The sequence below is a fragment of the Bombina bombina genome, chromosome 1, assembly GCF_027579735.1.
Source record: "Bombina bombina isolate aBomBom1 chromosome 1, aBomBom1.pri, whole genome shotgun sequence".
Taxonomy (NCBI): Eukaryota; Metazoa; Chordata; class Amphibia; order Anura; family Bombinatoridae; genus Bombina; species Bombina bombina.
Window position 1 is genome coordinate 802375546 of NC_069499.1, and position 16843 is coordinate 802392388.

At 41.0% G+C, this 16843-nt stretch overlaps 1 protein-coding gene across 1 annotated transcript in view; it reads left to right on the forward strand.

The window, feature by feature from the left end:
* GAS8 (growth arrest specific 8) overlaps positions 1-16843 on the forward strand; it is a 317780-nt gene that overhangs the window by 95618 nt on the left and 205319 nt on the right. The window contains exons 2-3 of the mRNA XM_053699372.1: positions 13061-13165; positions 13670-13867. Of these exons, the coding sequence (XP_053555347.1) occupies positions 13061-13165; positions 13670-13867 (303 nt within the window). The remainder of the gene's footprint in view (positions 1-13060; positions 13166-13669; positions 13868-16843) is intronic.

The window sequence follows — 16843 nt, forward strand, 5'->3', positions numbered from 1 at the left end:
TTTCTAGAGAAATGATAAGGTCTAGAAAATGCTGACAGTGCCTGGTATATTTGAGGTAAGCCTGATACAGTGATTTAACAACGACTGGGATCATGCTTACAAGATAAGGGTAATATTCATGTTAACTCTCATATTACTTAGTGTAAAAACATTTGCATAACTTACAGAAAAACTTTTTTCTCTGAGGGTGATAAATCTTTATTTGGGGCCTAGTTTTCCACATGGCTTGTTAGATTACTCCTAGGAGTACTTTTTTAAGGCCCTCTGACATTAAGCGCATGGTGGGAGGGGCCTATTTTCGCGCACTTTATGCGCAGTTGATATTCAGACTGAGACATCCAGCTTCCCTAAAGGAGTCCTCTGGCATCTAATCGTGTTTAAGGGCAGGTAGGAGCCACAGCAGAGCTGTGGCAGTGTGTTTGACTGTTTTTTAACGGTTTTACCGTTTTTCTAATCCGGTTTGGGGCCTAAGGGTTTAATCATCCATTTGCAAGTGGGTGCAATGCTGCTTTAGTCTCTTATACACACTGTAAAAATTTCGTAGAGTTTACTACTTTTTAACACTGTTTTGCAGTTTATGTGGTAGTTTTTTTCTCTTAAAGGCACAGTACCGTTTTTTTTTATTGCTTTTTCACATTTATTAAAGTGTTTTCCAAACTTGCTGGTCTCATTACTAGTCTGTTAAACATGTCTGACATAGAGGAAACTCCTTGTTCATTATGTTTAGAAGCCATTGCGGAACCCCCTCTTAGAATGTGTACCAAATGCACTGACCTTTCTATAAGTTATAAAGACCATATTATGGGTTTTAAAGATTTATCACCAGAGGTTTCTCAGACTGACAAAAGGGAGGTTAAACCACCTAGCTCTCCCAATGTGTCAGAACCTATATCTCCCGCGCAAGTGACGCCAAGTACATCTGGCGCGTCCAATGCGTTTACCTTACAAGACATGGCAGCAGTTATGAATCATACTCTCACAGAGGTATTGTCCAAACTGCCAGGGTTACAAGGAAAGCGAGACAGCTCTGGGGCTAGAACAAATACAGAGCTTTCTGACGCTTTAGTAGCTATGTCTGATATACCCTCACAATGTACAGAAGCCGAAGCAGGAGAGATTCTATCTGTGGGTGACATTTCTGATTCAGGGAAGGCGTTACTTCAGTCTGACTCTGAAATGACAGCATTTAAATTTAAGCTTGAACATCTCCGCTTGTTGCTCAGGGAGGTTTTAGCGACTCTGGATGACTGTGACACCATTGTAGTCCCAGAGAAATTGTGTAAAATGGACAAATACTTTGCAGTGCCTGTTTACACTGATGTTTTTCCAATCCCTAAGAGGTTTTCAGAAATTATTACGAAGGAATGGGATAGACCAGGTGTACCGTTCTCCCCCCCCTCCTGCTTTTAAAAAGATGTTTCCCATAGATGCCGCTACATGGGACTCGTGGCAGATGGTCCCTAAGGTGGAGGGAGCAGTCTCTACCCTAGCTAAGCGTACAACTATCCCCGTTGAGGACAGTTGTGCTTTCCTAGATGCAATGGATAAAAAATTAGAGGGTTTCCTTATGAAAATCTTTATACAACAAGGTTTTGTTCTCCAGCCTCTTGCATGCATTGCCCCAGTCACTGCTGCAGTGGCTTTCTGGTTCGAGTCTCTTGAAGAGGCTCTACAGGTGGAGACCCCGTTGGATGATATCTTAGACAGGCTTAAAGCTCTTAAAGGGACACTGAACCCAAATTTTTTCTTTTGTAATTCAGAAAGAGCATGCAATTTTAAGCAACTTTCTAATTTACTCCTATTATCAATTTTTCTTCTTTCTCTTGCTATCATTATTTGAAAAAGAAGGCATCTGAGCTTTTTTTGGTTTCAGTACTCTGAACAGCTCTTTTTTATTGGTGAATGAATTTATCCACCAATCAGCAAGGACAACCCAGGTTGTTCACCAAAAATGGGCCGGCATCTAAATTTAAATTCTTGCATTTCAAGTAAAGATACCAAGAGAATGAATAAAATTTGATAATAGGAGTAAATTAGAAAGTTGCTTAAAATTTCATGCTCAATCTGAATCACGAAATAAATTTTTTGGGTACAGTGTCCCTTTAAGTTAGCCAATTCATTTATTTCTGACGCCGTTTTTCATTTAACAAAGCTAACGGCTAAGAATTCAGGTTTTGTCATTCAGGCGCGTAGGGCGCTATGGCTTAAATCCTGGTCAGCTGACGTTACTTCAAAGTCTAAGCTTCTCAACATCCCCTTCAAAAGGCAGACCCTATTCGGGCCTGGACTGAAGGAGATCATTTCTGATATTACTGGAGGAAAAGGCCACGCCCTTCCCCAGGATAGGTCCAACAAATTAAGGACCAAACAGACTAATTTTCGTTCCTTTCAAAACTTCAAGAGTGGCGCAGCTTCAACTTCCTCTACTGCAAAACAAGAAGAAAATTTTGCCCAGTCCAAGCCAGTCTGGAGACCTAACCAGGCTTGGAACAAGGGAAAGCAGGCCAAAAAACCTGCTGCTGCCTCTAAGACAGCATGAAGGAGTAGCCCCCGATCCAGGACCGGATCTAGTTGGGGGCAGACTTTCTCTCTTTGCCCAGGCTTGGGCAAGAGACTCCAGGATCCCTGGGCTCTGTAGATTGTTTCCCAGGGATATCTTCTGGATTTCAAAGCCTCATCTCCAAAGGGGAGATTTCATCTCTCACAATTATCTGCAAACCAGATAAAGAGAGAGGCATTTTTACGTTGTGTTCAAGACCTTCTGGTTATGGGAGTGATCCACCCAGTTCCAAGGGAGGAACAGGGGCAAGGATTACATTTAAATCTGTTTATAGTTCCCAAAAATGAGGGAACTTTCAGACCAATCTTGGATCTCAAGATCCTAAACAAATTTCTCAGGGTCCCATCCTTCAAGATGGAGACTATTCGAACCATCCTACCTATGATCCAGGAGGGTCAATATATGACTACCGTGGACTTAAAGGATGCTTATCTCCACATTCCGATGCACAGAGATCATCATCGGTTTCTCAGGTTTGCCTTCCTAGACAGGCATTACCAGTTTGTGGCTCTTCCCTTCGGGTTAGCCACGGCACCAAGAATCTTTACGAAGGTTCTAGGGTCCCTACTGGCGGTTCTAAGGCCACGAGGCATAGCGGTGGCTCCTTACCTAGACGACATTCTGATACAGGCGTCGAATTTTCAAATCGCCAAGTCCCATACGGACATTGTTCTGGCATTCCTGAGGTCTCATGGGTGGAAGGTGAACGAAGAAAAGAGTTCTCTCTCCCCTCTCACAAGAGTTTCCTGCCTAGGAACTCTGATAGATTCAGTAGAAATGAATATTTTTCTGACAGAGGTCAGGTTGTCAAAGCTTCTAACTTCCTGCCGTGCTCTTTATTCCACTTCTCAGCCGTCAGTGGCTCAGTGTATGGAAGTAATCGGCCTAATGGTAGCGGCAATGGACATAGTTCCGTTTGCCCGCCTACATCTCAGACCACTGCAACTTTGCATGCTCAATCAGTGGAATGGGGATTACACAGATTAGTCCCCTCTGCTAAATCTGAATCAAGAGACCAGGGATTCTCTTCTCTGGTTGCTATCTCGGGTCCATCTGTCCAGGGGAATGAGCTTCCGCAGGCCAGAATGGACTATAGTGATGACAGATGCCAGCCTTCTGGGCTGGTGTGCAGTCTGGATTTCACTGAAGGCTCAGGGTTCGTGGACTCAGGAGGAAGCCCTCCTTCCGATAAACATTCTGGAACTAAGAGCGATATTCAATGCTCTTCAGGCTTGGCCTCAGCTAGCTGCGGTCAGGTTCATCAGATTTCAGTCGGACAACATCACGACTGTAGCCTATATCAACCATCAGGGGGGTACAAGGAGCCGCCTGGCAATGTTGGAGGTTTCAAAGATAATTCTATGGGCAGAGGTTCACTCTTGCCATCTCTCAGCTATCCATATCCCAGGAGTAGAGAACTGGGAGGCGGATTTCCTAAGTCGGCAGACTTTTCATCCGGGGGAGTGGGAGCTCCATCTGGAGGTATTTGCCCAGCTGATTCAACTATGGGGCAAACCAGAACTGGATCTGATGGCGTCTCATCAGAACGCCAAGCTTCCTCGTTACGGGTCCAGGTCCAGGGATCCCAAGGCTGCGCTGATAGATGCTCTAGCAGCGCCCTGGTCCTTCAGCCTGGCTTATGTGTTTCCACCGTTTCCTCTGCTCCCTTGTCTGATTGCCAAGATCAAGCAGGAGAGAGCTTCGGTGATTTTGATAGCTCCTGCGTGGCCACGCAGGACTTGGTATGCAGATCTGGTGGACATGTCATCCTTTCCACCATGGACTCTGCCGCTGAGGCAGGACCTTGTACTTCAATGTCCTTTCAAACATCCAAATCTAATTTCTCTGCTTGGAGATTGAACGCTTGATTCTATCAAAGCGTGGTTTTTCCGAGTCGGTCATTGATACCTTAATTCAGGCTCGAAAGCCTGTCACCAGGAAAGTCTATCATAAGATATGGTGTAAATATCTTCATTGGTGTGAATCCAAGGGTTACTCATGGAGTAAAGTCAGGATTCCTAGAATCTTATCCTTTCTCCAAGAGGGATTGGAGAAAGGATTGTCTGCTAGTTCCTTAAAGGGACAGATTTCCTCTCTGTCTATTCTTTTGCACAAACATCTGGCTGAGGTTCCAGACGTTCAGGCGTTTTGTCAGGCTTTAGTTAGAATTAAGCCTGTGTTTAAACCTGTTTCTCCGCCATGGAGTTTAAATTTAGTTCTTAAAGTTCTTCAAGGGGTTCTGTTTGAACCTTTGCATTCCATAGATATTAAACTTTTATCTTGGAAAGTTCTGTTCCTAGTAGCTATCTCCTCGGCTCGAAGAGTTTCGGAGTTATCTGCTTTACAGTGTGATTCCCCTTATCTGATTTTCCATGCAGATAAGGTAGTTTTGCGTACCAAACCTGGGTTTCTTCCTAAGGTAGTATCTAATAAGAACATCAATCAGGAGATTGTTGTTCCTTCATTATGTCCTAATCCTTCCTCAAAGAAGGAACGTCTTTTACACAATCTTGATGTGGTTCGTGCTTTAAAGTTTTATTTACAACCTACGAAGGATTTTCGTCAAACATCTGCTTTGTTTGTTGTCTACTCTGGACAGAGGAGAGGCCAAAAGGCTTCGGCAACTTCTCTTTCTTTTTGGCTGAGATGCATCATCCGCTTAGCTTATGAGACTGCTGGCCAGCAGCCTCCTGAAAGAATTACAGCTCATTCCACTAGAGCGGTGGCTTCCACATGGTCTTTTAAAAATGAGGCCTCTGTTGAACAGATTTGTAAGGCGGCGACTTAGTCTTCGCTTCACACTTTTTCTAAATTCTACAAATTCGATACTTTTGCTTCTTCGGAGGCTATTTTTGGGGAGAAAGGTCTTACAGGCAGTGGTGCCTTCCGTTTAAGTTCCTGCCTTGTCCCTCCCTTCATCCGTGTCCTAAAGCTTTGGTATTGGTATCCCACAAGTAATGGATGAACCCGTGGACTGGATACACCTTTACAAGAGAAAACAAAATTTATGCTTACCTGATAAATGTATTTCTCTTGTGGTGTATCCAGTCCACGGCCCGCCCTGTCATTTTAAGGCAGGTGTTTTTTATTTTTTAAACTACAGTCACCACTGCAGCCTATAGTTTCTCCTTTTTTCTTGCTTGTCTTCGGTCAAATGACTGGAGGTGGCAGTTAGGGGAGGAGCTATATAGACAGCTCTGCTGTGGGTGTCCTCTTGCAACTTCCTGTTGGGAAGGAGAATATCCCACAAGTAATGGATGAACCCGTGGACTGGATACACCACAAGAGAAATAAATTTATCAGGTAAGCATAAATTTTGTTTTGTTTTTTACAAATTCAGTCACCTCTGCACCTTTTAGCTTTTCCTTTCTCTTCCTAAAACCTTTGGTCGAATGATTGGGGGTGGAGGGAAGGGAGGAGCTATATATACAGCTCTGCTGTGGTGCTCTTTGCCACTTCCTGTTAGCAAGAGGATAATATCCCACAAGTAAGGATGAAATCCGTGGACTCATCGTATCGTAGAAGAAATCAATTTATCAGGTAAGCATACATTTCCTTTTTCTTTGTTTTTTTGAGGATAACCATTAGAAGATTATCGTTTGAACTCTTGCATTTGACATCAATATTGAATTCGCTGTTTTAAAGATTACTTCTTTTTGATAAGTATTTTAATGTATATGGTGTTTGTTCACTTTTTATTTTTATTGCATATTGTTTTTGAAGCATACGTTCACCATTTCACTATTGTGCCTACTATTATTTTGATTTGTGTATATACCTAGGTATGCTTTTCAACAAAGGATACCAAAAGAAAGGAACCAAATTAGATAATTGGAAAGTTGTTTATGCTCTATCAGTATAATGAAAAAAAATATATTTTTGTTTCATGTCGCTTTAAATTTGTGGTTGCAGGCTTACCGTGCCTCTAAATCTGTGAATGCAGCTTGATACATTTTCCTCTAAGTGATTGACTGGTGCTTTAAAACAATCTCCTGAAAGAGGCAATCTCCACTTCTTTTTAACTGTCCACCATATCAAATGACTCCATTATTTCTCCCCATTTGTAATAAATAATATATTTCTCCTTTCGGCAGATAACTCTATAGGTTATATATAAGTAACTTTGCCCCTACCTAAACTAAAATCTCCTCTGTGACTAGTAAACCATTCTGTTCTTATTACATTAAATGATGTTATTAAATTGATTTAAAAAAAGCATTTATGAAATGTATTGAATAATGCTCAGTTACCTATTTTGCAGATGGAGAAGAATATGCAGCGTGTGATATATATGCATCTGCATTTTAATGGGCTATCCAATATAGTACAGCACAGCAGTATTGTATGGGATTTAGTGCATTTTACATGCTGGTAATTATATATTATTTGTGTATAGCTTGGTCCTTAACATATCTTTGATCAACAACATATAAAGATTTATATATAGATATAAATCTAAACATATAAAGATTTATAGGCACTGACTCCAAGAATGGTATATTCTGTTACCTTCCATACATGTATTTCTTTACATCCATCACCTAATACTAGGGCAACATCGCTGCAGAACATGTGACAGCTAATATATTTTGAAGCAGATGAGAATTTCTCTTGTTAAGTGTATCCAGTCCACGGATCATCCATTACTTATGGAATATATTCTCCTTCCCAACAGGAAGCTGCAAGAGTCCACCCACAGCAAAGCTGCTATATAGCTCCTCCCCTAACTGCCATATTCAGTCATTCTCTTGCAAGCCTCAACATAGATAGGAGGTTGTGAGAGTCTGTGGTGCTTTCTACTTAGTTTATTCTTCAATCAAAAGTTTGTTATTTTTAAATGGCACCGGAGTGTGCTGTTTATCTCAGGCAGTATTTGGAAGAAGAATCTGCCTGCGTTTTTCTATGATCTTAGCAGACGTAACTAAGATCCATTTGCTGTTCTCACACATTCTGAGGAGTGAGGTACTTCAGAGGGGGAATGGCGTGCAGGTTTTCCTGCAGATAAGGTATGTGCAGTAAAATATTTTTCTAGGAATGGAATTGACTAAGAAAATACTGCTGATACCGAAGTAATGGAAGTAAAGCCTTAAATGCAGCGATAGCGACTGGTATCAGGCTTATTAATAGAGATACATACTCTTATAAAAATGTGTTTTAAAACGTTTGCTGGCATGTTTAATCGTTTTTTAACGTACATTGGTGATAACACTGTAATGTTGGTATAGCCTTAAATGCAGTAAAAGCGACTGGTATCAGGCTTATTAATAGAGATACATACTCTTGTAAAAATGTGTTTTAAAACGTTTGCTGGCATGTTTAATCGTTTTTTTAACATATGTTTGGTGATAAAACTTATTGGGGCCTAAGTTTTTTCCACATGGCTGGCTTAAATTTTGCATAGAAACAGTTAACTGAAGCTTCCCACTGTTGGCTGTGGCAGTTTGTTGTGTCTGTTTTTAAAAACGTCTATGTCGTTTTTTTTTTTTTTATCTGTTTTTTGCATTAAGGGGTTAATCATCCATTTGCAAGTGGGTGCAATGCTCTGTTACCTTATTACATGTACTGTAAAAATTTCGTTTGTTTTACTGCCTTTTTTTTTTTCACTGTTTTTCAAATTTTGACAAAATTTGTTTCTCTTAAGGGCACAGTAACGTTTTATATATTTGCTTGTTAACTTGATTTAAAGTGTTTTCCAAGCTTACTAGTCTCATTATTAGTCTGTTCTAACATGTCTAACATAGAGGAAGCTCTGTGTTCATTATGTTTTAAAGCCATGGTGGAACCCCATCTTAGAATGTGTACCAGATGTACTGATTTCATGTTAAACAATAAAGATCATTTTTTGTCTTTAAAAACATTATCACCAGAGGATTCTGTCGTGGGGGTAGTTATGCCGACTAACTCTCCCCACGTGTCAGACCTTTTGACTCCCGCTTTAGGGACTCACGCTCAAATGGCGCCAAGTACATCAAGGGCACCCATAGCGTTTCTTTTACCAGGGGATTCTGTCGAGTGGAAAGTTATGCCGACTAACTCTCCCCACGTTTCAGACCCTTCGACTCCCGCTTCAGGGACTCACGCTCAAATGGCGCCAAGTACATCAAGGGCGCCCATAGCGTTTATTTTACAAGACATGGCAAAGGTGGTGAATAATATTCTGGCAGCAGTATTAGTCAGACTACCTGAAATTAAAGGAAAGCAGTTAGCTCTGGGGGTAGATACAGAGCATACAGACGCTTTAAGAACCATGTATGATACTACCTCACAATATGCTTAGTCTGTGGGTGATTTTTTTTGACTCAGGGAAGATGATTTAACCTGATTCTGATATTTCTACATTTAAAATTTATGCTTGAGAACCTCCACTTGTTGCTCAGGGAGGCTTTGGCTGCTCTGAATGAATGTGTACAATCGCAGGGCCAGAGAAATTGTGTAGACTGGATAAATAATATGCAGTGCCGGTGTGTACTGATGTTTTTCCAATACCTAAAGAGGTTTACTAAATTTTTTTTTTTAATAAGGAATGGGATAGACCAGGTGTGCCGTTCTCTTCCCCTCCTATTTTTTAGAAGAATGTTTTCTAATAGTTACCACCACACGGGACTTCTGGCAGACAGTTCCTAAGGTGGAGAGAAGAGTTTCTACTCTAGCTAAGCGTACCACTACCTCTGATGAGGACAGTTGTGCTTTTTAGATCCAATGGATAAAAAATGTTTATTCAACAGGGTTTTATCCTGCAGCCCCTTGCATACATTGCTTCTGTCACTGCTGCTGCGGGGTTCTGGGTTGAGTCTCTTGATGAGGCTTTACAGTTAAGCGACTCCATTGGATGAATATATTTGACAAGCTTATGCTAGCCAATTCCTTTGTTTTCTGATGCCTTGTTCATTTGACTAGACTAACGGCTAAGAATTCTGTTTTTTTTACTATACTGGCGCGCAGAGCGCTATGGCTTATATCATGGTCAGCTGTCGTGACTTTAATAAATAAGCTACTTAACTTCCCTTCAAGGGGCAGACCCTATTCGGGCCTGGTTTGAAGGAGATTATTGCTTATATCACTGGAGGAAAAGGTCATGCCCTTCCTCAGGATAGGTCCAAATCAAGGGCCAAAAAAAAAAAAAAAAAAAAAAAAAAGTCTAATTTTCGTGCCTTTTAAAAACTTCAGGGCAGGTGTGGCATCCTCTTCCTCTAAGGCAAAACAAGAGGGAATTTTTGCTCAGTCCAAGGCGGTCTGGAGACAATCGGACCTGGAACAAAGATAAGCAGGCCAAGGAGCCTGCTGCTGCCTCTAAGACAGCATGTAGAACGGCTCCCTATCCGGTAACGGATCCTATAGGGGGCAGACTTTCATTCTTCACCCAGGCGTGGGCAAGAGATGCCCAGGATCCCTAGGCATTGGAATTTATATCCCAGAGATATCTTCTGGATTTCAAAGATTCCCCCCCCAAAAAAGGGGAGATTTCGCCTTTCACAATTATCTGCAAACCAGATAAAGAAGGAGGCATTCTTACATTGTGTACGAGATCCATCCAGTTCCAAGAGAGGAACAGGGACAGAGTTTTTACTCAAATCTGTTTGTGGTTCCCAAGGAGAGGGAACCTTCAGACCTATTTTGGATCTAAAGATCTTAAACAAATTCCTCAGAATTCCGTCATTTAAGATGGAAACTATTCGTACCATCTTAACTATGATCCAGGAGAGTCAATAGAGGACTACAATGGATTTGAAGGATGCTTATCCTCACATTGTGATGCATAAAGATCACCATCGTTTTTCAGGTTTGCCTTTCTAGACAGGCATTACCAGTTTGTAGCTCTTTCCTTTGGGATATCTACAGCCCCAAGAATCTTTATGGAGGTTCTGGGGTCGCTTTGGCGGTCCTTAGACCGCGGGGCATAGAAGTGGCCCCTTATTTAGACGACATCCTGATACAGGCGTCAAACATCCAAATTGCCCAGTCTCATACGGACGTAGTACTGGCATTTCTGAGATCACATGGGTGGAAAGTGAACAAGGAAAGAGTTCTCTATCCCCAATCTCAAGGGTTTCCCTCCTAGGGACTCTGATAGATTCTGTAGAAATGAAAATTTACCTGACGGAGTCCAGGTTGTCAAAAGTTTCTAAATTTCTGCCGTGTTTTTTCATCCCATCCGCGCCCTTCGGTGGCTCAGTACATGAATGAAATCGGCTTAATTGTAGCGGCAAGGGACATAGTACCGTTTGCACGTCTACATTTCAGACCGCTGCAACTATGCATGCTCAGTCAGAGGAACGGGGATTACACAGATTTGTCCCCCTGTTAAACCTGGACCAAGAGACCAGAGATTCTCTTCTCTGGTGACTATGTCGGGTCCATCTGTCCAAGGGTATGACCTTCCGCAGGTCAGATGGGACAATTGTTACAATAGATGCCAGCCTTTTAGGTTGGGATGCAGTCTGGAACTCCCTGAAGGCTCAGGGATAGTGGACTTAGGAGGAGACCCTCCTTCTAATAAATATTCTGGAACTGGGAGTGATATTCCATGCTCTTCAGACTTGGCCTCAGTTAGCAACTCTGAGGTACATCATACTCAGTCGGACAATATACACGACTGTGGCTTACATCAGCCATCAAGGGGGAACAGAAGTTCCCTAGCGATGTTAGAAGTCTTACAATAATTCACTGGACAGAGACTCACTCTTGTCTATCAGCTATCCATATCCCAGGTGTTGAGAACTGGGAGGTGGATTTTCTAAGTCGTCAGACTTTTCTTCCGGGGAAGTGGGATTTCCTCCGGAGGTCAAGACCAAGCAGGAGAGGGCTTTGGTGTTTTTGACAGCGCCTGCGTAGCCACGCAGGACCTGGTATGCAGATCTGGTGGACATGTCATCTTTTCCATCACGGTCTCTGCTTCTGAGACAGGTCCCTCTACCTCAGGGTCCTTTCAACCATCTAAATAGAATCAATCTGAGATGGACTGCCTGGAGACTGAACGCTTGATGTTATCAAAGCATGGCTTCTCCGAGTCAGTCATTGATACCTTAATACAGACATGAAAGCCTGTCTCTAGGAAAATTGAACATAGATATGGTGTAAATATCTGATTGTTATGAATCCAAGGGTTACTCATGGAGTAAAGTCTGGATTCCCAGGATATTATCTTTTCTCCAAGATGTTTTTGAGAAAAGGGTTGTCAGCTAATTCCTTAAAAGGGGACAGATTTTTACTCTGTCTATTTTTTTGCACAAGCGTCTGGCAGGTATTCTAGACGTTCAGGCATTTGGTCAGGCTTTGGTTAGATCCAAGCCTGTGTTTAAAACTGTTGCTCCGCCATGGAGCTTAAACCTGATTCTTAAGGTTCTTCAAGAAGTTCCGTTTGAACCTTTTTTGTTCCATAGATATCAATCTTTATCTTGGAAAGTTCCTTTTGGGTAGCTAATTCCTCGACTCGTAGAGTCTCCAAGTTATCTGTGTTACAATGTGATTCTCCTTATCTGGTCCTTCGTACGGATAAGGTAGTCCTGCGTACCAACCTGTTTTTTTTTCCTAAGGTGGTATCTAACAAGTACATCACTCAAGAGATAGTTGTTCCATGCTTGTATCCTAATCCTTCCTCAAAGAAGGAACGTCTATTACACAATATTGGACGTGGTTTGTGCTTTAAAGTTTTACTTACAAGCTACTACAGTTTTCATCAAACGTTCACCTTGTTTGTTGTCTATTCTGGACAGAGGAGAGGTCAAAAGACTTCAGCAGCCTCTCTGTCTTTTTGGTTAAAAAGCATAATTCATTTAGCTTATGAGACTGCTGGACAGCAGCCTCCTGAAGGGATTACAGCTCATTCTACTAGAGCTGTGGTTTTCACTTGGGCCTTTTTTAAATGTGGCTTCTGTTGAACAGATTTACAAGACGGAGTCTTGGTCTGCGCTTCATACTTTTCAAATTTAACAAATTTGATACCTTGCTTCTTCGGAGGCTATTTTTGGGAGAAAGGGTTTTTTACAGGCAGTGGTAACTTCCGTTTAAGTACCTGCCTTGTCCCTCCCATCATCCGTGTACTTTAGCTTTGGTATTGGTATTCCATAAGTAATGGATGATCCGTGGACTGGATACACTTAACAAGAGAAAACATAATTTATGCTTACCTGATGAATTTATTTCTCTTGTAGTGTATCCAGTCCACGGCCCGCCCTGTCACTTTAAGGCAGGTAATTTTTTCATTTGAACTACAGTCACCACTGCACCCTATGGTTTTTCCTTTCTCTGCATGTTTTCGGTCGAATGACTGAATATGGCAGTTAGGGGAGGAGCTATATAGCAGCTTTGCTGTGGGTGGACTCTTGCAGCTTCCTGTTGGGAAGGAGAATATATTCCATAAGTAATGGATGATCCGTGGACTGGATACACTACAAGAGAAATAAATTTATCAGGTAAGCATAAATTATGTTTTCTTCTCAGATAAATCTGGTTTACTCAGTTTTTTACTAACCATTTCTGAAATTCTTATCTAATCCACAGCCGCCCAAAAAGAAAGATGGGGTGAAGAAAAGCAAGTCACCTAAGGGGAAGAAAAGCCCTGCCATGGTGGATGGAGTTTCTACAAAAGAGATGAGCAATGAGCAGGTATTAAACAGGCTGTATGACTAAGTTGGCTTGTAATAAGTTGTCTTCCTCAGGGGCAGTACACAGATCTAGTTGAACAAAACTTCATTAAAGGCGAAGGAAGAACCAAACTTGTTTTTACAAGAAATTGACACATTTCGGTTTCTGTAAAACATGTTGTTTGTCCCATTTATCCTTTAATAATGTTATCTTTCCCTCTATATAGTCTTCTATTTTTTTTTTTCCTTTCACTGCCTGTAATATTTTTCCTTGGCTTCTTTTCTAGCATTTCTAGCATTTCTTCTCCTAAGTCTGCTGTGAATATTGTTCTGTAAGCGTCAGAAATTGCATTTTTGTTCCTGTAGGGGGTTTAGTTTTATCTATGTTTTTAAATGACACTATTTAAATTTTTGATGGGAAGACTGACATCTTGGGACCGACAGAAAACCCATTATGCCTTATTTTGTTTCACTTTAGTAGAAAGGACTTTGTTTATTGCCTCTTATGTCCATCTGTCTCTACCAGTTGGAAGAGCACATTGTGCGTCTTCGTGAAGAATTGGACCGGGAACGAGAAGAACGTAATTACTTCCAGATGGAAAGGGACAAGATTCATGCCTTTTGGGAAATCACACGCCGACAACTAGATGACAAGAAATCTGAACTGCGCAATAAGGACAGAGAAATGGAGGAGGCAGAAGAGCGGCATCAGGTTGAGATAAAGGTTAGCATTTATATATTTATTACAAATGTATTTATGTACTTATCTCCAGAATCTGTATATATATATATATATATATATATAAGTCCCAAAGAAAGCCAGCACTCTCCGGTATAAAGAGCAATCAAATCTCTTTATTGCAAATAGTGACGTTTCGGGGTTTCACCCCCGTCGTCAGACCATTATCATTATAATGGTCTGAGGACGGTGCTGAAACCCCGAAACGTCTCTTTGCAATAAAGAGATTTGATTACTTTTAATACCAGAGAGTGCTGGCTTTCTTTGGGACTTTATTGATACGTTTGCTTTGCACCCCGGCCAGCAGTGGTAACTTCAAGAGAAAGATCAGAATAAATGCAAAATACTAAAAGTTCCTCAAAAGTGTCAACACAATTTAAAAATATTTATAAATAATTAGTAGTAAATAGTTTTGACTGCATATTAAAGTGCAAAATCAAATAACAGTCCAAACCCAATTGAAATTAAAAGAAAATAAATTTCTCTGTGTAGATAGTAGGTATCTTGGTCAGCTACGAAATTCCTTGTTTAAAGGGACAGTCTAGTATAAATTAAACTTTCATTATTCAGATAGGACTTTTAATTTTAATCAACTTTCCAATTTACTTTTATCATCAAATTTGCTTTTTTCTCTTGGTATTCTTAGTTTAAACTAAACATAGGTAGGCTCATATGCTAATTTCTAAGCCTTTGAGGGCTGCCTCTTATCACAGGCTTTTTAAATCTCTTTTCAACACAAAGAGACAGAAAGTACACGTGGGCCATATAGATAACACTGTGTTCAGGCACCGGGGGTTATTTAAGATCTAGCACAAAACAATGCTAAATTTAAGACGATAGGTAATAAACAGTAACAGTCATGTGATCAGGGGACTGGAAGAAGATTCCTAGATACAAGTTAATCACAGAGGTAGAAAGTATATTAATATAACTGTGTTGGTTATGCAAAACTGGGGAATGGGTAATAAAGGGATTATCTATCTTTTAAAACTATAACAATTCTATGGTAGACTGTCCCTTTAAGGCAAGGATGACTCTAGAACAATAGAATGGTGTAGAATATGAAAGCAATGTTTAACAGGTGTCAACAAAGCCATTTCCCTGAATTGCCTGAATAATACAGATAGCTGGGGGAGTTGCAAACTATCCCAGAAAACTTTTGTTAACACCTGCTAAGGACACAACTATCATGTGAGTAAGATTCTTCTCTCTGTTGAAGATTTTAATTGTGGGATAAATACCCAGGAACAAACAGCCATCCAACTCTATGTATATAACCTAAGGCATGAGACTCCTCAATTTTAGCAGACTCTTTTTTTTCAAGGACAAATGCCTGGCAACATTGGTCTTATATTGGGGTGTCAGTTGCCTCTAGAAATATTTAATAAGATCCATCATATGAAGGCATGGCATCCGACTGTTTAAAAAAAATTGGTTTCATGTCCTTTATTGCTTTGATATGCTCCTCTTAGTAATAATAATCAACCTAGGAATATGCCACATGCCACATCCTGTTCTGCTTCTTATGTTATGACAGACAGACAATGGCTTCTCAGGATAAATATAATTTTTAAAAGGTATCCTAAAAATGAGAAAGTGCGTGTCTGTAAAAAATATACTGCATTTTGTAGAAGGACTATGTAGGAAGATTTATTTTTCACTGTGCAAAGCCACTCTAAAACATGAGGTTTCAATTTGAATGGAATTAAATCCCAAACTCCCATAAAAATCCATGCAAATAAACCTCCCAGTGAAAAAGGTGTTTTCTATCATAAGGGGGTGAGAGCCCATGAGCCATTACTCCTGGGATTCAACTGGCCACTAGGAGGAGGCAAAGATTCCCAAAACACCAAGAGTGCTTCATCCCTCCCACCTCTCTGGTATGCCATTCCCAGTCTTATCTTTGCCTCTACAGGAGAAAGGTGAAGAATTTAAGTGCTCCAGATTCTTTTTTGAGAGGACCGATTTGAGGCCCATTTTACCCCTCAGAGATTTGCGACTAAGAGACAAAGGAGAGGTTGGCATATATTGGACAGTGACACAATTACTCCCAGTGAGGAGTTAGTCACAAGCCTGCTACTGCTGTTGTGGGGAATAGTCCCTTTTCCTCCCCCTTTTGGGTTGTGGATATATCCCTTCCAAAGAACCTCTGTTGTGACGTGCATGGCACTGGATGGGCTTTCTACTGGAAGCAGTCTATTTCTGCAGCTGTAGGTAAGCATAGTAAAGTGGGTGCATTTCAGGTAATTAACTGACATGTTTTACACTTACATAGCCCACAGGGCATTAGTAGGTACAATTTGCTAGTATCTGTACATCCTAGTACTATAGACTTATTCAGGCATACAGTCTATCTTTCTATGGGAGACATTCTATTTTGAGCTTTTGAATCTTCTTTGTAATTTATTTAATTCCTAAGATATGGAGAGTCCACGGCTTCATTCCTTACTGTTGGGAAATGCAACACCTGGCCACCAGGATGAGGCAAAGACACCCTAGCCAAAGGCTTAAATATCCTTCCCACTTCATTACCCCAGTAATTCTTTGCCTTTCGTCACGTTAGGAGGTGGCAAAGAAGTGTCGGAAGATTCGGAGAGTCCTGAAAAGGGGTATCTGCCCTTCGAGATAGGACTGGAGTTTTAAGTAGTCTTGCCAATCTCTCAGTGAGAGTATTGATGAAAGTTGTCTGGAAACCATCCAGACTACTGCTAACAGCTCCTAAGAAATTAGTGTTAATGAGTTTCACTGCCTGCTTTCTCTCACTCAAGTCCATGTAAGGAGCGCTGCTATAAGACCGTCGCACAGCATGGATCCTGGAGGTAAGATTGTTTAAATTTTTACACATAAAACGCTATAACAGGGTCACAGTGTGGCTTCTTTATACCTTGATTATACCTTGATATTAAAGAATCAAGCAAAGGTCCAGCACTGAGGGTACTGTATGCAAGCCACAGGGGCACC